Genomic DNA, 21,998 nt, shown 5'->3' on the forward strand with positions numbered 1-21,998 from the left:
ATTTTCTCTCCATTCACACACGTAAAACATTGTCTCTCCATTTGCATTCATATATATACACAGTGTATGTGTATATATGAATGCAAAGCATTGTCTGCCCTTTAACATACATGTTTAAACATAGTCTTTCCATTCACATACATGTATAACATTGTCTCTCCATTCACATACATGTATGAACATTGTCTCTCCATTCACACACATATACACATTGTCTCTCCATTCACATATGAATACATATGGTCTGTCCATTCACATACATGTATGAAAAATGTATCTCCATTCACATACATGTATAAACATTGTCTCTTCTTTCTCATACATGTATAAACCGTGTCTCTCCATTCACATACATGTATAAACATTGTCCCTCCATTCACATACATGTATACACATTGTCTCTCTATTCACACACATATACACATTTTCTCTGCATTCACATACGTTTACACATTGTCACTTCATCCACATGAATGTACGAACATTGTATGTCCATTCACATACATGTATAGACATTGTCTGTCCGTTCACATACATGTTTGAACATTGTTTTTCGCAAAGGAGCGTCTTTTCGCGTCTTTCTCGCTATCGCCGGGTCTATGTTGACCACAACCTTCTACTATCCAGGTGAGAGGCATGATTTATAACCTGGAATTAACTTTCACCAACTCTGAGGCGATGCAGCAGCTCGATACGTCAACATAGCAGCATGAGCTAGTTTTGCACTGCTAAAAATAAATGGCCCGAGTTAGCCTTTATAATAACAATATAGCGAATGGAGTATTGTTAATGTTAATGGAGTATTGTTGGCGGTTTTTGGATGTTTTTTTTTTGTTCGCCACTTTTTACTTGCCATATTTTACGAGTTAGAATACATTAAAAAAATTAAAACAGGTGCAGTTGCCCTTTAAGAGACACAACCCCCTGACCACAAGTTTAGTCGATCAGCTTTGTGTGCGCTATCAATTTTTAATTTTTAATTTTATTAGGGACCGAATGTCCCTTTGGGACAGAGGACCCTATTGAATTTCTAGCGTTTTATTCTTTCTTTCTTTATTATTATTATTCCCCAGCTTTGAGCTGTAATTTGACCCCCTTAACATGCTTCAAAACTCACCAAATTTGACACACACATCAGGACTGGCAAACTAACCCCAAAACTCTAGCGCCCCCTAGGAAGAAAACACAGACAAAACTGCCTGTAACTTCCTGGAGGAATGTCGTAGCGACATGAAACAAAAACCTCTATGTGGGTCTCACTTAGACCTAGATTTCATACACTGACATCCTTCAGAAAAAATCAACAGGAAGTTTGCAATTCCCCCTTCAAAACAAAAGTTTTGTAAAAACACTCACCTTGGCCTATTTGAGCTGTAATTTGACCCCCTTAACATGCTTCAAAACTCACCAAACTGAACACAGGACTGGCGAAAATTTCGATCAAATAAAAAAAACAAAAAACCTCAAAACTCCAAATTGCGCTCTAGCGCCATCTAAATAATAAATAAATAAATGGGTTGTACTTGTATAGCGCTTTTCTACCTTCAAGGTACTCAAAGCGCTTTGACACTACTTCCACATTTACCCATTCACACACACATTCACACACTGATGGAGGGAGCTGCCATGCAAGGCGCCAGCCAGCACCCATCAGGAGCAAGGGTGAAGTGTCTTGCTCAGGACACAACGGACGTGACGAGGTTGGTACTAGGTGGGATTTGAACCAGGGACCCTCGGGTTGCGCACGGCCACTCTTACACTGCGCCACGCCGTCCCCATATATTATATTAATATTATATATATTAATTATATATATATTAATATTAATATTATATATTATATATATATTATATATTATATAAATATTACTGTATAGAATGTTTGTGTTAAACCATGCTCCTTGCCAATGTATTTATATTGCTTATTTTCTTTTAAATACTGCATTAACCTGAATAAAAGAATGTTCCCCTAAAGACAGGTCCTATTCTTTTTGTAGAGAGTTATATGCACAAATAGGTTAGTTTAATGATTGGGAATTAAACCATTGGTTGATTAAAAATTCATTTTGAAATACAAAGAATGACACTGTTTTTCAAATGTAAAGAGCAATAACTACATTTAATAATGGTTTTATTTTTATAATTCATACTAGAATAATTGTATCTAAGTTATCACAGAACTTTGTGTTTCAATGAGTTCCCAGCAAGCAGACAAAAGCTGTCTTTAATCCTACCAAGTAAAAGGCTTGTTAAACTGTGTAGGATGGGAAGCAACTTGAACGTGTTCTGTTTCTTTCATGTATTGTAATCAACAGAGAGATATTGTTTTGACTCAAGAACTACAAAGTGGAGAGAAAGCAGGATCTGGGGAAGGTCCAGACACCTCTTCTTTGAACTCTTTTATGACCTTTTCTTTGAACCGACCTTTTCTTTTTAACGGTTTTGTAATCAAAGGTGATGGCTGTTTACGACCCCCCTCCCTTAGAAACAGCTGTTGCAATGTAATCAGGGAAATTCCAAATAAAAGAGGAGGCGTATAATCTTTCGTCAGAGCGTGGTGACACTGTACAGGGGTGCAGGTGTACGCGTTTCTCCTCAATTAAGTCAAATTTAATTCTGTATGTTTAATTCCTTGCTTCTTGTCTTGTTTAATAGATGTCATCAGTGTTTGAACCTGACACATGTTATTAACAATTATGGTCAACAAGCACCGCAAAGCATTATGGGAAACCCGGAAATACTCCCAGTGACGCTACAACATAAATAAAGAATTCCCATGCTAAAATCTGTCTTCAATTTCCCAAAACCAAAAGAACCAATATCCATTCTAGAGATGCCTCTGGCTAAATTGGGGCCTTAAACAGATTTTTATTTTCTCACTTTTTGTGAAATAATGTTTTATACTCGAAATTAATTTAATGCATGTTTTGTCCTGAAATACATTTATAGAAAATAAACTGCACATTTTATTTTTGTGCAAGATATACATCTAATCATAAATTTTCAGCTTTTCCTTAAACAAGTCTAGGAATATGTTTGCAATGAAATTTAATATGTAATTAATTAGTTCATTAACATCTTTTTCAGACTATCGTGCACACTTAAAATACTTAATTTTCTCAAAAATCGAGGGTGCGCCTTATAACCCGTTGCGCTTAATGTACACAATAATTCTGGTTCTAGTTGCCGACCCTGAAACAATTTTATTTGGTATATGGTGTAAGTTAAGTGTGACCAGTAGGTGGCAGTCACACACAGAAGATGCATGTGGACTGCAGGTTGACGCTTGTTCAATAAATGACGCTAGCATTAATAGCTTCACCATGAATTTATTAATGTGGACCCCAACTTAAACAAGTTGAAAAACGTATTCGGGTGTTAGCATTAAGTGGTCAATTGTACGGAATATGTACTGTACTGTGCAGTCTACTAATAAAAGTCTCAAATCAATCAATCAAAGCAAGCTCCCTTGAGAAAACACCAAAACTTTGATGTTTGTCTGTTCAGATTCTTTGAACCTTTGGATTTTTAAGGACCATAGATGGTGAAATCCCTAAATTCCTTGCAAAAGCTTTGTTGAGAAATGTTGTTCTTAAACTGTTGGACAATTTGCTCATGCATTTGTTCTCACAATGGTGACCCTCGCCCCATCCTTGTTTGTGGAGTACTGAGCATTTCATGAAAGCTGCTTTTATACCCAATCATGGCACCCACATGTTCCCAATTAGCCTGTTCACCTGTGGGATGTTCGAAATAAGTGTTTGAAAAGCATTCCTCAACTTTCTCAGTCTTTTTTGCCACTTGTGCCAGCTTTTTTGAAACATGTTGCAGGCATCAAATTCCAAATGAGCTAATATTTGCAACAAAATAACAGATTTCCAGTGCGAACGTCAAGTACCTTGTCTTTGCAGTCCATTCAATTATATATAAGTTGAAAAGGATTTGCAAATCATTGTATTCCGTTTTTATTTACAATTTACACACCATGCCAACTTCACTGGTTTTGGGGTTTGTACATGTTTTTGTAGCATGAAACCAGTTTGAGGATAGATTTACTGTTGAAAATCGTGTTGTCTGCTGGTTACTTTTTATTGAATTCACAGAGCAGTGTCATATAGGTTTCAACTTACTAAGAATCTAAGAATAAAACACAGACAAAACTGCTCCTACGAAGAAAACACAGACAAAACTGCATGTAACTTCCAGTAGAAATGTCATAGAGACATGAAACAAAAGCTCTATGTAGGTCTCACTTAGACCTACATTTCATATTATAACAACCCCCAGCAAAAATCAACAGGAAGTTTGCAAATCATCTTCAAAACAAAAGTTTTGGAAAAAACGGTCACTTTTTTTTAAAACATTATCTCCTCTGAGCGCGTTTTTCGTGTCGGCTTCAAACTACCACCGGAAAGAGATTGAACCTTTCTGATTAAAAGTTGATGAAAGAGTTTTAATTACTGCTACGGTTTTGGTTTTCTCAGCCTTCAAAGAACCGCTGCGCAGACACAGTGAGAGAGACGTTTTTTTCTTCTTTTTTCCTCCCGGTACCGTCTGCTGCTGGTGCGCACGCACCAACATTCGTGAGGGAGGGGCTGTGATCGTCTATACCAAGATGGCTGCCAGGTGCCGTAGCTAAGTTTTGAAGTTGTCGTTTGCCTGCATATCGTAAAAACAACCGTCCAACATTTTACAACTAATTGTAAACTTATAGGTGCCGCCCAGCAGGGCCGAGTTGCGACGAGAGAGTGTGTCGATGTTAAGATATTACGCCGAGTTGGTAAGTCTAAGTACGTGCTAATAGTAGCTACTAGTTCTAACTTATATCTGTCAGTAGACACGTTATGGAAGGTAAAAACTACAATATAATACAAAGTAGTGTGTTGTTCTAACTTATATCTAGGAAGCCCACACTTTCTTCTCCTCAGCCACTTCCATATATACTCGGTCCCGTCCATCGCTGCTTGCAGCTTGAATTTTATTTGATTATTTTAAGTCACACAAACTTGACTGGATCAGGTTCCGGTACGGACCACGCCGGGTGGGAAAAAAGTTCCAAAAGGAGGACTTTGTTTACGCGCAGGACGAGGGCGGGTGCGCTTAGTTAAAGCCCCGCTCCGTATTCCAATCACACCGGCCGACTTTTTACGACTCCCGGGGGTAAAATGACAGCCATTTCATTTTATTACAGCGGAGGGATGAAATAAAAAAATAAAAAAACACTAATGGGCCTGCGCTAGGAACGGTGTAGTGGCGGCGGCCGGCCTGTTGGGGGCGAAGGCGGCGGCACGTGTCGAGGAGATTTGTGGTACCTTGATGCCTCATCATCGCACACACACACACACACACCACACACACACACAGACACACACACACACACACACTGGTGCGGAGTCAAACTGCTGTTTGCTACATTATCCAGCAGGGGGCAGGGTGCCCACGTACATGTACACAGATGCCCCCCACCCACCCCCACCCCGGCCCTAAAGCTGACATTTGCAGCCTAGTGCTTGTGTTGTGAAGTCTGGTGGCAGCACAAGTTCAGCAGGTGGCTGCAACACACACACACACACACACACACACACACACACACACACACACACACACACACACACACACACACACACACACATACACACACACACACACACGTTTGTGTAGTTCTGACCTTCTGGGGACCTGAGAAAAATGCCTCCCTCTTGAGGACCAGCCTTTCTAGATATATAAAGATGTGTATTTAAAACATTAATAATATATAAATACTATGAAAATATAAATAAAAAACTTGTGAAAAATGAGTTGGAATTTTACCAGAAAAAAGTCACAATTTCACAAGAAAAATGTAGAATTTTGGCGGTATTATAATAAAAGCCGTCATTTTACTATATATATATATATATATATATATATATATATATATATATATATATATATATATATATATATATATATATATACGTATACATACTTTACTATACTTTAGCATGCTAAAACGGCAACTTCAGCATGCGTGAAGTACCAAAATATATGACTCGGAGGTGTGTATCTGCAAAATTATTTAACAAAAAATGCTAACATGCTAACATTTGTTTGCAGAAAGTACCACAATTTATGACTCTGAGCTGTACGCCTGACAAAATAACTAAGAAAAAGCTAGCATGCTGATGTCAGCATGCTAAAGTTGCAACATCCGCATGCTTCAAGTACCAAAATATATACCCCTGAGGTGTATACCAGCTAGGTTCACTAAATGAAAGCTACTATGCTAATGTTAGCATGCTAACTTCGGCAAATATCAAGTACCAAAAAAAATTACTCTGAGGTGTATACTTGTTAAATTAACTTAACAAATGGATATATATATATATATATATATATATATATATATATATATATATATATATATATAAATGTAGTATTTCAAAATTCAAAATATACATTCAGTAAGAAAAATGTAAGTACTTTATTAAAACAAAAACATTGAAGGCCATATAAAACGTTGTGGGGGCCCCAGATGTGGCCCCTCAGGCCTTGAGTTGGACACCTGTGACGATGCCAACACAACAGTTTATTTCTCATGCGTCTTACCTGCATGTTGTTTGACTTTGCTGTTGGTTTTATCTTGCATCTTCAGTTCGAAATCTCTCACCTCCTCCAAAGTTAGTCCTGCAGAAACCCACACCCACACGTTGCTTTCAAAAAACGGGTTATTTTCTTACGATTCGACTCGTTTCAGGATCGATTCTCCATTCGAACCGGAATCGGTCAGTTTTGCTTACAACTGTACACAATGAGCTACAGAGCTAGCCTACAACGTTAGCATGCGCACAATAAAAATGCTAACACTTAGCAAATGTGCTAACGATGGCATGCTAACAGTTAGCATGGCTCACGTGTCAATTAACACGGCTGTAAGGTGTATGGCTTCTGAAATAGAGAAACAACGTGTAAACATAGATGAAAAATTTTGCACGGCAAATTAGGTAAATATAATATAACGGAAGACAAAATCAAAGGTAAATAGAAGGTAAACAAAAGGTAAAACATGTAAGATCAAGTTAAAAGAAGTTAAGTGGAAAGTGGAAAAAGGGTACAAGAGGGTAGAAGGAAGTACAATATGGTTAATAGAAAGTAAATAAAAGGTAAAACTTAAGTGTAGAAGGTAAATAGACAATAAAAAAAGACAAAATAAAATGGTAAAAAAAAAGGTAAACCATGTGAATGGAAGTTAAAAGAAACTAAGTAGAAAGTAAAGGGTACAAGGAAGTAAAATAAGGTTAAAAAAGGCAAATAAAAATAGAAGATAAAATAAAGCAGAAAAAAGGTAAATAAAAGGTAAAACGTAAATGGAAGTTAAAAGAAGGTAAGTAAAAAGTATACACAAAGGTACAAGAGCATACAAGGAAGTAAAATAGGGTAAATTGAAGGCAAAAAACAAGGAAGTAAAATAGGGTAAATTAAAGGCAAAAGAAAAGGTAAATAATAGGTGAAGAAGGTAAATAGAAGACAAAATAGAAGGTAAATAGAAGCTACATAATAGGTAAAACATGGAAGTGTACAGGAGGGTAAAAGGAAGTGAAAAAAGGTGAATAAAAGGTCAATCAAAAAGAAATTAGGTGAATAAAAGCTAACAGAAGACAAAATAAAAGGTAAATGGAAGGTAAATTATGTAAATGGAAGTAAAAAGAAAGTACGTACAAAGTAAAAAAAAGGGTACAATGAAGTAAACTAGGGTTAATAGAAGGTAAATCAAAGGTAAACTATGTAAATGGAAGTCAAGGAAAGTAAGTAGAAAGTAAAAAAGGATACGATGAAGTAAGTTAGGGTTAATAGAAGGTAAATTAAAGACAGATGAAAAGTGTAAAAGGTAAATAGAAGATAGTATACAAAATAAAACGTAAATAAAAAAGGTAAAACATGTCAATGGGTGTTAAAAGAAGGTAAGTAAAGATATTAAAAAAGATACAAGAGCATACAAGGAAGTAAAATAGGGTAAATAAAAGGTCAGTCATAGGTGAAGAAGGTAAATAGAAAGACAAAATAAAAGGTAAATAGAAGCTACATAATAGGTAAAACATGGAAATGGAAGTTAAGTAAGTAGAACGTAACAAAGGTTACAGGAGGGTACAAGGAAGTAAAAAAAGGTAAATAAATAAATGGGTTGTACTTGTATAGCGCTTTTCTACCTTCAAGGTACTCAAAGCGCTTTGACACTACTTCCTCATTTACCCATTCACACACACATTCACACACTGATGGAGGGAGCTGCCATGCAAGGCGCCAACCAGCACCCATCAGGAGCAAGGGTGAAGTGTCTTGCTCAGGACACAACGGACGTGACGAGGTTGGTACTGGGTGGGATTTGAACCAGGGACCCTCGGGTTGCGCACGGCAACTCTCCCACTGCGCCACGCCGTCCCTGAATAAAAGGTAAATCAAATACAAATTAGGTAAACAAAAGATAACAGAAAACAAAATTAAAGGTAAATGGAAGGTAAATCAAAGGTAAATTATGTAAATGGGAGTCAAAAGAAGGTAAGTAGAAAGTAAAAAAAAGGTTACAATGAAGTATAGTAGGGTTAATAGAAGGTAAATCAAAGGTAGATGAAAAGTGTAAAAGGTAAATAGAAGATAGTATGCAAAATAAAAGGTAAAAAAAAGGTAAAACATGTAAATGGAAGTTAAAAGAAGGTAAGTAAAAAGTGTAAAAAAGATACAAGAGCATACAAGGAAATAAAACAGGGTAAATAAAAGCCAAATGCAAATAAGGTAAATAGAAGATAAAAGAAGGCAACAGGTGCAACAATATTTATTTGGACTATTTTCCCTGAAATAGGGTTTGGGACTACAAAGTGTGTTTCATCACATCAAACTAACGGATAGATTACTGACTACTATCAAAATCTACATCTGCAGCCCCTCATTTTTAACATCAAATTAGCAAACATCAAAGTCAAGCAAGACAGAAGATGAGCGCTAACCCTGCACGTCACTCCCAGTGCTGGGGCAGGAGGGGGCTGGGAACACATGTTATCATAGCCAGTGCGACGCAGACAGCGCTGAAGGCTGCAAAAGAAAAAAAAAAGCCAATCTTTTTCCTCAGGACTATTGATGTGCCCTCCGGCAAGCCTCACTCTACCGCATGTGCCACTCCTTGTGCGTCAGGGCTCCGTGTGTGGAATGCAGACACAAATAATTATAATAAAATACAATTTGGCTTAGCATTATATAAATATATGTATAAATATATGTGATATATGTGAATATATGTGATTCTCCGGTGTATAGTTGTAAAATTATTAAAAAATATATACAAAATGCTAACATTAGCATACATCAAGTACCAAAATATGTCACTCGGAGGTGTATATCTGCAAAATTATATTAAAAAAATGCTAACATGCTAACATTAGCATGCGTCAAGTACCAAAATGTATGACTTTGAGGTGTATACAACTTCAGCATGCTTTCCAGTCCCAACATATAACCCAAATGAAAGCTACAATGCTAATGTTAGCATGCTAAAATGCTAACTTCAGCAAATGTCGAGTAACGAAAAATGACTCTGAGGCGTATACTTGCTAAATTAACTTAAAAAAAGGTAGCATGCTATATCTTCAAAATTATCAAAACATGCTAACATGCTAACATTAGCATGTGTCAAGTACCAAAATATATGACTCTAAAGTGTATGCAACTTCAGCATGCTTCCAGTACATAAATATGAACTAATTGAAAGCTACAATGCTAATATTAGCGTGCTAAAATGCTAACTTCAGCAAATTTCGAGTACTGAAAAATGACCGTGGCGTATACTTGCTAAATTAACTTAAAAAAAGGTTGCATGCTATATCTTCAAAATGATCAAAACATGCTAACATGCTAATATTAACATGTGTCAAGTACCAAAATATATAACTCTAAAGTGTATGCAACTTCAGCATGCTTCTAGTACCAAAATATGAACTAAATGAAAGCTAATATGCTAATTTTAGCATGCTAAGATGCTAACTTCAGCAAATGTCGGGACCGAAAAATGACTCCGAGGTGTATACTTGCTAAATTAACTTACAAAAAGGTAGAATGCTATATCTTCAACATTATCAAAACATGCTAACATGCTAACATTAGCATGTGTCAAGTACCAAAATATATGACTCTAAAGTGTATGCAACTTCAGCATGCTTCCAGTACCAAAACATGAACTAATTGAAAGCTACATGCTAAAATGCGTACTCCAGCAAATGTTGAGTACCGAAAAATGACTTACTAAATTAACTTAAAAATTGTAGCATGCTATTGTTAGCATGCTAAAATGCTTACTTCATTATTTGTCAACTTGTTTGTCAAGTACCAAAATACAATGTACAACAAATACTAACATGCTAACATAAGCATGCGTCAAGTACCACAATATATGACTCTGAGGTATGTACCTGACGAAAAAACTGAGAAAAAGAATGGCAACTTTAGCATGCTTTGAGCACCAAAATATTTATCAAATGAAAGCTACTATGCTAATTTTAGCGTGCTAAAATGCTAACTTCACTATTTGTGAACTTGTTTGTCAAGTATCAAACTATAAGACTCGGAGTCGTGTATCTGCAAAATTATCAAAAAATGCTAACATTAGCATGCTTCGAGTACCGAAATATTAACTAAATGAAAGGTACAATGCTATTGTTAGTATGCTAAAATTCTAACTTCCCTAATTGTCAACTTGCTTGTCAAGCACCAAAATGAATGACTCGGAGGTGTATATCTGCAAAATTATCAAAAAATGCTAACATTAGCATGTTTCGAGTACTAAATTATTAACAAAATGAAAGCTACTATGCTAATTTTAGCATGCTAAAATGCTAACGTCACTATTTGTTAACTTATTTGTCAAGTACCGAACTATGTGACTCGGAGGTGTATATCTGCAAAATTATTAAAAAAGCTAACATGCTAACAAAAGCATGCGTCAAGTACCAAAATATATGACTCTGAGGTCTGTACCTGACAAAAAAACTGAGAAAAAGCTAGCATGCTGATGTTAGCATGCTAGAATGGCAACTTCAGCATGCTTTGAGTACCAAAATATTTACTAAATGAAAGCTACAATGCTAATGTTAGCATGCTAAAAATGCTAACTTCAGTAAATGTTGAGTACCGAAAAATTACGTGCTAAATTAACTTTAAAAAGGTAGCATGCTATTTTTAGCATGCTAAAATGCTAACTTCATTATTTGTCAACTTGTTTGTCAAGTACCAACATATATGACATGGAGGTGTATAGCAGCAAAATTACCTAACTTTCTAGCATGCTGACATTACCATGCATAAAGTACCAAACTATATGAGTATGAGGTGTATACCTGCTAAAATATCTAAAAAAACAAACAAACAAACAAAAAAAACAGAATGCTAATGGTAGCATGCTAAAATGCTAACTTTTAAATATATTACTCTGAGGTGTACACTTGCAAAATATGGTGAAAAAGTGCTAACATTTGTCAAATAATAAAATATGACTGAGGTTTACACCTAAAATATGTGCAAAAAAAGCTAGCATGCTAAAATTAGCATGCATCAAATAAAAAAATATATTATTCTGAGGTGTACACTCGCAAAATATGCTGAAAAATGCTAACATTTGTCAATTAATAAAATATTTGACTTTGATGTTGAAACCTAAAATATGTCTACCATGCTAACATTGGCATGCTAATCAAATACCCAAATATATGACTCCAAGGTGTACACTCGCAAAATATACTGAAATAATGCTAACATTCGTCAAGTAATAAAATATTTGATGTTGAAGTTTATACTAAAAATATGTGCAAAATAAGCTAGCATGCTAAATTTAGCATGCATTAATACTAAAATATATGACTCCGAGGTGTACGCTTGCAAAATATGCTGAAAAAATGCTAACATTTGTCAAGTAATAAAATATTTGACTTTGAGGTTTATACCTAAAACATGTGCAAAAAAAAAAGGTAGAGGCTAAAATTAGCATGCATAAAAAAATACCAAAATAAACTGGATTACTCCGAGGTGTAAAATCGCAAAATATGCTGAAAGAAATGCTAACATTTGTCAGGTATTAGAATATTTTTCATTGAGGTTTGTACCTAAAATATGTGCAAAAAAAGCTAGCATGCTAAAATTAGCATGCATCAAATATCAAAAATATATTACTACGAGGTGTACATTCGCAAAATATGCTGAAAAAATGCTAACTTTTGTCAGGTAACAAAATAGTTTCTGTTGAGGTTTACACCTAAAATATTTACAAAAAAAAGGTAAGATGCTAAAATTAGCATGCATCAAATATCAAAATAAACTGGATTACAAAATCGCAAAATATGCTGAAAAAAAATGCTAACAATTGTCAAGTAATAAAATGTATGATGTTGAGGTTTAAACCTAAAATATGTGCAAAAATACTAGCATGCTAAAATTAGCATGCATCAATACTAAAATATATGACTCCGAGGTGTACACTTGCAAAATCTGCTGAAGAAATGCTAACATTTGTCAAGTAATAAAATATTTGACGTTGAGGTTTATACCTAAAATATGTTAAAAAAAAAAGCTAGCATGCTAACCAATGTGCCCCTGCCCTATGGAATATTTAGTGTGTTTTTCCCACTTACCGTGCCATTCGTCCACCCATGCCACGGCTTGCCTGTGGCCCACCAGGAGGATGTCCCGGATGTTCTGCAAATGACGACAGGAATCAAAATTTTCAATCTGTGTTTTGGTTTTAGCGTAGCAGCCCATTTACGTTACACAGGGTTAATGGAGGCGACCTCAGCTGCCAAATTTGAGGGAGCCAAACCTTAGCATGTCAGCTTTTTTCAAGTAAATTTAGCAGGTATAGAACTTGGAGTCATATGTTTTGGTACTTGATGGATGCTAATGTTAGCCCACTAGCTTTTTTCATGTTAATTTAGCAGGTATACAACTTGAAGTCATATGTTTTGGTACTTGAGAGATGCTAATGTTAGCATTCAAGCTTTTTTCAAGTTAATTTAGCAGGCATACAACTTGGAGTCAAATGTTTTGGTACTTGATGGATGCTAATGTTAGCGCTCTAACTTTTTTCAAGTTATTTTAGCAGGTTTATAAATTGGACTCTTATGTTTTGGTACTTGATGAACGGTAATGTTAGCGTTCTAGCTTTTTTAAGTTAATTTAGCAGGTATACAACCTGGAGTCATATGTTTATGTACTTGATGGACGCTAATGTTAGCGTGCTAGCTTTTTCCAAGTTAATTTAGCAGGTATAGAACTTGGAGTAATATCTTTTGGTACTTGATGGATGCTAAAGCTAGCGTGCTAGCTTTTTTCAAGTTAATTTAGCAGGTATAAAGCTCAGAGTCATATGTTTTGGTACTTGATGAATGTTAATGTTAGCATGCTACCTTTTTTCCAAGTTAATTTAGCAGGTATACAACTTGGAGTCACATGTTTTGGTATTTGATGGATGCTAATGTTAGCATGTTAGCTTTTTTCAATTTAATTTAGCAGGTACACAACTTGGAGTCATATGTTTTGGTACTTGATGGATGCTAATGTCAGCCCGATAGCTTTTTTCATGTTAATTTAGCAGGTATACAACTTGGAGTCATATATTTTGGTACTTGATGGATGCTAATGTTAGCGTGCTAGCTTTTTCGAAGTTAATTTAGCAGGTATAGAACTTGGAGTAATATCTTTTGGTACTTGATGGATGCTAAAGCTAGCGTGCTAGCTTTTTTCAAGTTAATTTAGCAGGTATAAAGCTCAGAGTCATATGTTTTGGTACTTGATGAATGTTAATGTTAGCATGCTACCTTTTTTCCAAGTTAATTTAGCAGGTATACAACTTGGAGTCATATGTTTTGGTATTTGATGGATGCTAATGTTAGCGTGCTAGCTTTTTTAAAGTAAATTTAGCAGGTATACAACTTGGAGTCATATGTTTTGGTACTTGATGGATGCTAATGATAGCCCGCTAGCTTTTTTCAAGGTAATTTAGCAGGTATACAACTTGGAGTCATATGTTTTGGTATTTGATGGATGCTAATGTTAGCCTACTAGCTTTTTTCAAGTTAATTTAGCAGGTATACAACTTGGAGTCATATGTTTTGGTACTTGATGGATGCTAATATTAGCCCGCTTGCTTGTTTCAAGTTAATTTAGCAGGTATACAACTTAGAGTCATATGTTTCGGTACTTGAGAGATGCTAATGTTGGCATTAAAGCTTTTTTCAAGTTAATTTAGCAGGCATACAACTTGGAGTCATATGTTTTGGTACTTGATGGATGCTAATGTTAGCGCTCTAACTTTTTTCAAGTTATTTTAGCAGGTTTATAAATTGGACTCTTATGTTTTGGTACTTGATGAACGCTAATGTTAGCGTGCTAGCTTTTTAAAGTTAATTTAGCAGGTATACAACTTGGAGTCATTCAATCCCTGTATGACAATCCTTATCAACCCATATTCAATTGAATGCACTACAAAGACAACATATTTGATGTTCAAACTCATAAACTTTTTTATTTTTTGCAGATAATAATCAACTTATAATTTCATGGCTGCAACACGTGCCAAAGTAGTTGGGAAAGGGCATGTTCACCACTGTGTTGCATCACCTTTTCTTTTAACAACACTCAATAAACGTTTGGGAACTGAGGACACTAATTGTTGAAGCTTTGAAAGTGGAATTCTTTTCCATTCTTGTTTTATGTAGAGCTTCAGTCGTTCAACAGTCCAGGGTCTCCGCTGTCGTATTTTACGCTTCATAATGCGCCACACATTTTCGATGGGAGACAGGTCTGGACTGAAGGCGGGCCAGGAAAGTACCCGCACTCTTTTACTACGAAACCACGCTGTTGTAACACGTGGCTTGGCATTGTCTTGCTGAAATAAGCAGGGGCGTCCATGATAACATTGCTTGGATGACAACATATGTTGCTCCAAAACCTGTATGGACCATTCAGCATTAATGGTGCCTTCACAGATGTGTAAGTCACCCATGCCTTGGGCACCAATACACCCCCATACCATCACACATGCTGGCTTTTCAAGTTTGCGCCTATAACAATCCGGATGGTTATTTTCCTCCTTGTTCCGGAGGACACCACGTCCACAGTTTCCAAATATAATTTGAAATGTGGACTCGTCAGACCACAGAACACCTTTCCACTTTGCATCAGTCCATCTTAGATGAGCTCGGGCCCAGCGAAGCCGGCGGCGTTCCCAGGTGTTTTTGATAAATGGGTTTTGCTTTGCATAGCAGAGTCTTAACTTGCACTTACAGATGTAGCGACCAACTGTAGTTACTGACAGTGGTTTTATGAAGTGTTCCTGAGCCAATGTGGTGATATCCTTTACACACTGATGGAGGGATCAAAGGTCCGTAATATCATTGCTTACGTGCAGTGATTTCTCCAGATTCTCTGAACCTTTTGATGATTTTACGTACCGTAGATGGTAAAATCCCTAAATTCCTTGCAATAGCTCGTTGAGAAATGTTGTTCTAAAACTGTTTGACAATTTGCTTAGAAATTGGTGACCCTCACCCCATTCTTGTTTGGGAATTACTTAGCATTTAATGGAAGCTGCTTTTAAACCCAATCATGGCCCCCACCTGTTCCCAATTAGCCTGCACACCTGTGGGATGTTCCAAATAAGTGTTTGATGAGCATTCCTCAACTTTATCAGTATTTATTGCCACCTTTCCCAACTCCTTTGTCACGTGTTGCTGGCATTAAATTTTACAGTTAATGATTATTTGCAACAAAAAAGAATGTTTATCAGTTTGAACATCAAATATGTTGTCTTTGTAGCATATTCAACTGAATATGGGTTGAAAATGATTTGCAAATCATTGTATTCTGTTTATATTTACACCTAACACAATTTCCCAACTCATATGGAAACGGGGTTTGTATGTTTTGGTACTTGATGGATGCTAATGTTACTGAATGGAGTATTTAACGTACGTTTAAATGCACTAAAGAAAACCAAATTATTACCCCAAAACAGTTGAACTTGATCCCGTTTTCTTTTCAAAAATGGGATTAAACCACCCAGTTTTTGCTCACCCTGTGGATGAACTCCTCGGTCTTGGTCTGGAGGCCGAACACCTCGAAGCTGCACCGCACCCTCTTGTAGGAGCACATGATGGGCCTGTGCTGGTCCTTCCAGCCGACCTCCAGGGGCCCCCGCTCGGTTTTAGCGGACTGCCAGCGAGACAGGTCCTGCGCACAACAAACACAGCGCGCTCCTAAAGCAGATAAAGTTGCAGAGTGTGCGGAAAAAAGAGGTCCCGCCGGAGGCACCGGGGGAGGAGATGTAGGAGCGCCGTGGCAGCGCTCACAGCGGACAGAAGGCTGATTAAAAAGCTCTCCAGGGCGTATGTTGGATGTCATGACGATGGATTCTGATGCGTCATCTATATTGATGCTCCTCGATCTTAGCGCTGTTTTCGATACCGTTGATCATAATATTTTATTAGAGCGTATAAAAACACGTATTGGTATGTCAGACTTAGCCTTGTCTTGGTTGAACTCTTATCTTACTGACAGGATGCAGTGCGTCTCCCATAATGTGACCTCGGACTATGTTAAAGTGACATGTGGAGTTCCCCAGGGTTCGGTCCTTGGCCCTGCACTCTTTAGTATTTACATGCTGCCGCTAGGTGACATCATACACAAATACGGTATTAGCTTTCACTGCTATGCTGATGACACCCAACTCTACATGCTCCTAAAGCTGACCAACACGCCAGATTGTAGTCAGCTGGAGGCGTGTCTTAATGAAATCAAACAGTGGATGTCCGCTAACTTTTTGCAACTCAACGCCAAAAAAACAGAAATGCTGATTATCGGTCCTGCTAGACACCGACCTCTATTTAATAATACAACTTTAACATTTGACAACCAAACAATTAAACAAGGCGACTCGGTAAAGAATCTGGGTATTATCTTCCACCCAACTCTCTCCTTTGAGGCACACATTAAAAGCGTTACTAAACGGCCTTCTTTCATCTCCGTAATATCGCTAAAATTCGCTCCATTTTGTCCACTAGCGACGCTGAGATCATTATCCATGCCTTTGTTACGTCTCGTCTCGATTACTGTAACGTATTATTTTCGGGTCTCCCCATGTCTAGCATTAAAAGATTACAGTTGGTACAAAATGCGGCTGCTAGACTTTTGACAAGAACAAGAAAGTTTGATCACATTACGCCTGTACTGGCTCACCTGCACTGGCTTCCTGTGCACTTAAGTTGTGACTTTAAGGTTTTACTACTTACGTATAAAATACTACACGGTCTAGCTCCATCCTATCTTGCCGATTGTATTGTACCATATGTCCCGGCAAGACATCTGCGTTCAAAGGACTCCGGCTTATTAGTGATTCCCAAAGCCCAAAAAAAGTCTGCGTGCGTTTTCCATTCGGGCTCCAGTACTCTGGAATGCCCTCCCGGTAACAGTTCGAGATGCCACCTCAGTAGAAGCATTCAAGTCTCACCTTAAAACTCATTTGTATACTCTAGCCTTTAAATAGACTCCCTATTTAGACCAGTTGATCTACCGTTTCTTTTCTTTTTCTCCTCTGTCCCACTCTCCCTTGTGGAGGGGGTCCGGTCCGGTGGCCATGGATGAAGTACTGGCTGTCCAGAGTCGGGACCCAGGATGGACCGCTCGCCCAGAGCCTGGACCCAGGATGGACCGCTCGCCTGTGTATCAGCTGGGGACATCTCTGCGCTGCTGATCCGCCTCCGCTAGGGATGGTTTCCTGTTGGCTCCACTGTGGACGGGACTCTCGCTACTGTGTTGGATCCACTTTGGACTGGACTCTCACGGCTGTGTTGGATCCACTTTGGACTGAACTCTCGCGGCTGTGTTAGATCCACTTTGGACTGGACTCTCGCGGCTGTGTTGGATCCACTTTGGACTGGACTCTCGCGGCTGTGTTGGATCCACTATGGATTGAACTTTCACAATATCATGTTAGACCCGCTCGACATCCATTGCTTTCAGTTCCCCTAGGGGGAGGGGGGTTGCCCACATATGCGGTCCTCTCCAAGGTTCTCATAGTCATCATTGTCACCGACGTCCCACTGGGTGTGAGTTTTTCCTTGCCCTTATGTGGGCTCTACCGAGGATGTCGTTGTGGTTTGTGTTGTGGTTTGTGCAGCCCTTTGAGACACTAGTGATTTACGGCTATATAAATAATCATTGATTGATTAATGTTGGATGTTGAGGACAAAAAAACGTTAATCTTATCAGTGTAGACTAAGTTGTCGTCAATTACCTATTTTTCTTGGACTCGAATAGGAGGATTACTGGTAATAAGGGTAAGGGAAGTACAAAATGAGGTAAATTAAGTGTAAAAAAAAGGTAATATTGGTGGTAAAAATGGTAGAAGAAGTTGAATAAAAGGTAAAAGAAGGTAAATGGAAGGTGAAAGAAGGTAAATAAAGTATAAGAAGGTAAACAAAGGTGAATACGAGATAAATAGAAGGTAAAGGAAAGTACATTGAAGGTGAAGAGAATATAAATAACTAAAATAGGTCAGGAAAGGTAATATAGAAATGGTAAATGAAAGGTTAATAAAAGTTAAAAGGTAAATAGGAGGTAAGGTAAATAAAGGGTTAAAAAAGGTAATACAATATGAAAAAAAAAGCCTAAGAAGTTGAATAAAAGGTAAAAGAAGGTACATTAAAGGTGAACAAAGTACAAGAAGGTAAACAAAGGTGGATAGAAGGTAAGGAAAAGGTAAAGAAAAGTAAATAGGGGGTAGGGAAGTTAAAAGGTAAGAGAAGGTGAATGGAAGGTAAATAAATGTAAATAACAGGTATGGTAAATAGAGCATAAAAAAAGGTAACATAGGTGGTTAAAAAAGATTCAAGAGGTTGAATATAAGGTAAAAGAAGGTACATGGAAGATAGAGGAAGGTCAACAAAAGCAAAAGGGAGGAAATGAAGTTAAACTGTAAGAGAAGGTAATAGGAAGGTAAAGAAAGGTAAAAAGGAGATACAAATAAAGTAAAAAGAGGGTAAAAAATGATTCTTTGTGGTAAAAAAGTACAAGAAGTTGAATAAAATGAAAAAGAAGGTTAATGGAAGGTAAAGGAAGATAAACAAAGTACACGAAAGTAAACAAAGGTGAATAGAAGATAAATAAAAGGTAAATAAAAGTAAATTAAAGGTGAAGAGATATAGGTCAGGAAAGATAACGCCATGGTAAATGAAGGGAAATGAAAGGTAAATAGGAGGTAAAAAAATAAGGAAAATAGAGAATAAAAAGGTATTACAGGTTGTGAAAAAGGCACAAGAAGTTGAATTTAAAGTAAAAGAATGTACATGGAAGGTCAACAAAGTACAAGAAGGTAAACAAAGGTGGTTAGAAGGTAAGGAAAAGGTAAAGAAAAGCAAATAGGAGGTAATGAAGTTAAAAGGAAAGGGGAGGTGAATGGAAGGTAAAGAGATGTAAATAGCAGGTAAGGTAAATAGAGGGTAAAAAAAGTAATATAAGTGGTACAAAAAGATACAAGAAGTTGAATAAAAGGTAAAACATGGAAGGCAAAGGAAGGTAAACATTGGTAAATAAAAGCAAACAGGAGGTGATGAAGTTAAACTGTAAGAGAAGGTAATTAGATGGTAAAGAATGGTAAAAAGGAGATTAAAAAAAGTAAATAGAGGGTAAAAAAATGTATTATATGTGGTAAAAAGGTACAAGAAGTTGAATAAAATGAAGAAGATAGTTAATGGAAGGTAAAGGAAGGTAAACAAAGTACACAAAAGTAAACAAAGGTGAATATAATATAAATAAAAGGTAAATAAAAGTAAATTGAAGGTAAAGAGAAGGTAAAAAAGGTAAATGGAAGGTAAAACATCAAGGTAAATAGAGTGTAAAACGAGTAATATAGGTGGTGAAAAAGGTACAAGAAGTTGAATAAAAGGTAAAAGAAGGTAAACGGAAGGAAAAGGAAAGTAAACAAAGTTCAGGAAGGTAAATGAAGGTGAAAAGAAGATAAATAGAAGGTAAAGAACAGTAAAGTGGAATAGGTAAGGGAAAGTAACATACACATGGTAAATAAAGGTAAATAAAAAGTAAGAGAAGGTAAATGGAAGGTAAAGAAAGGTAAATAGGTTAAAAAAGGTAAAATAGGTGCTAAAAAAGGTACAAGAAGTTGAATTTGGTAAAAGAAGGTGAATGGCAGGTAACGGAAGGTTAAAAAGCGCAAGAAAGTAGAAAAAGGTGAATAGAACGTTGCAAGGGTAAAGGAAGTTAAATAGATGGTAAATACTAGCTTACAATAAGGTAAAAGAAGGTAATTAGGTGGTACGCAAGATAAATTGGAAGTATATGAAGGTAATATAGGAGGTAAAAAGGTAGAGGGAGGTAGATTAAAGGTAAAATACGGTAAAGTAGGGTAAATAAAAGGTTAAAAAGGCGCAAGAAGGTAAAATACGGTCAATAGAAGGTAAACAATAGGTAAATTAAGATCAAGGAGGGTAAATAAAAGAAAATAAAGAAAGTAGACAAAGGTGAATAGAAGGTTGCAAGGGTAAAGGAAGGTGAATATAAGGTAAATACTAGCTTACAATAATGTAAAAGAAGGTAATTAGGTAAGTACGCAAGATAAATTGGAAGTATATGAAGGTAATATAGGAGGTAAAAAGGAAGAGGGAGTTAAATTGAAGGTAAAATAAGGTAAAGTAGGGTAAATAAAAGGTTAAAAAGGTACAAGAAGGTAAAATAGAATGTAAATAGAAGTTAAATGAAGATAAAAATAATCTGAAGAAAGGTAGATTAGACGGTAAATAAAAGCTAAATAGAAGGTAATGAAATCTATGGCGACTACAACAATTATTATTTCAAACATTTTCCCTATGAAGTGTGTTTTATCTGACGACTATATATTACTCCCCGAGCACTGAGTGGAGCACCAGTGAGCGGCCTCAGACGTGCACCCTGGGGCCACACCAGCGGCACACCCGTCTGCATTGTCATACCTTATTCTTATAATCACATGACAGCAGTCATTTTCACCAGATTTGTTACCACAAATACGTGATTTGGCCAACTTACAATGGGATCCACAAAACAATCCTGTTTTCCTTGAGCTGTGCACCAGTATTTGACGTCTGCAGCCCACACATTTGCTTCCCCTTAAAACAGGGGTGTCCAAAGTGCGGCCCGGGGGCCATTTTTTAATGGCCCCACAGTACATTTTAAAAATACGATTGAAAAATTTTCAAAACGTAAAAAGTGATATAAAAGAGAAAACGGGTGAAATGTAACAAGAAAATATTGCAATGTTTACTCTAATAACACCAAGCTTTAAAAAATAATAATGAATCAAAATCAATGTCATTATGAATTATTGACCTATTCCGTTTAAATTTTCCACTTTGAGATATTTTTTGGGGGAAAATGTTGCATATTTTGTGTTTGCCATATAAAAAACCAAACTGTTTTTTTTAAAGAAGGGCCTAAAATGAATAAACAAAAAACATAAACAACAATTGACGGATAGAGCTGAAGTTAATCTCGACATTATTGTTTTAAAAGTAAAGAGTAAAAAAAAAATTACAATTTATTTTCCAACACTTTAATGAGTAGGACCCCTTTTGGATCCCCAATAATTTTAGTGTGATTTTTTGCTCAAAAATACTAATTAATTAAAATCAATGTTTTGAGTTATTAACCTTTTTAATGCTCCAATTATTATACAATCTCAAATATTCCACCCCAAAAATTATTGGGTCAAAATATTGCATATTTTGTGATTTTCCCCCCCAAAACGTTTTTTTTTTGTGAAAAAAAAAAGAGCATGCAACTTAAATCTTTAAAATCATTATATTGACAGAAAGACCAAATGTTGATCTAGAGATTTAAAACTTGAATAATAATTAAAAAATAATACTAATGACACATTTTTAATATTTTTTGGATCAAAAACCTTTGGGATCCCTGAGATCTGTCAGGCTTGCCATTGAC

At 36.5% G+C, this 21,998-nt stretch overlaps 1 protein-coding gene across 1 annotated transcript in view; it reads right to left on the bottom strand.

The window, feature by feature from the left end:
• The window catches only part of pitpnc1b (phosphatidylinositol transfer protein cytoplasmic 1b), a 61,630-nt gene that overhangs the window by 5,367 nt on the left and 34,265 nt on the right, over positions 1-21,998 (bottom strand). Inside the window, exons 7-9 of the mRNA XM_061915300.1 lie at positions 16,086-16,241; positions 12,647-12,710; positions 6,588-6,665 (exon numbers count right to left, since the gene is read on the bottom strand). Of these exons, the coding sequence (XP_061771284.1) occupies positions 6,588-6,665; positions 12,647-12,710; positions 16,086-16,241 (298 nt within the window). The remainder of the gene's footprint in view (positions 1-6,587; positions 6,666-12,646; positions 12,711-16,085; positions 16,242-21,998) is intronic.

This window comes from Nerophis ophidion, linkage group LG11, assembly GCF_033978795.1.
Source record: "Nerophis ophidion isolate RoL-2023_Sa linkage group LG11, RoL_Noph_v1.0, whole genome shotgun sequence".
Lineage (NCBI taxonomy): Eukaryota > Metazoa > Chordata > Actinopteri > Syngnathiformes > Syngnathidae > Nerophis > Nerophis ophidion.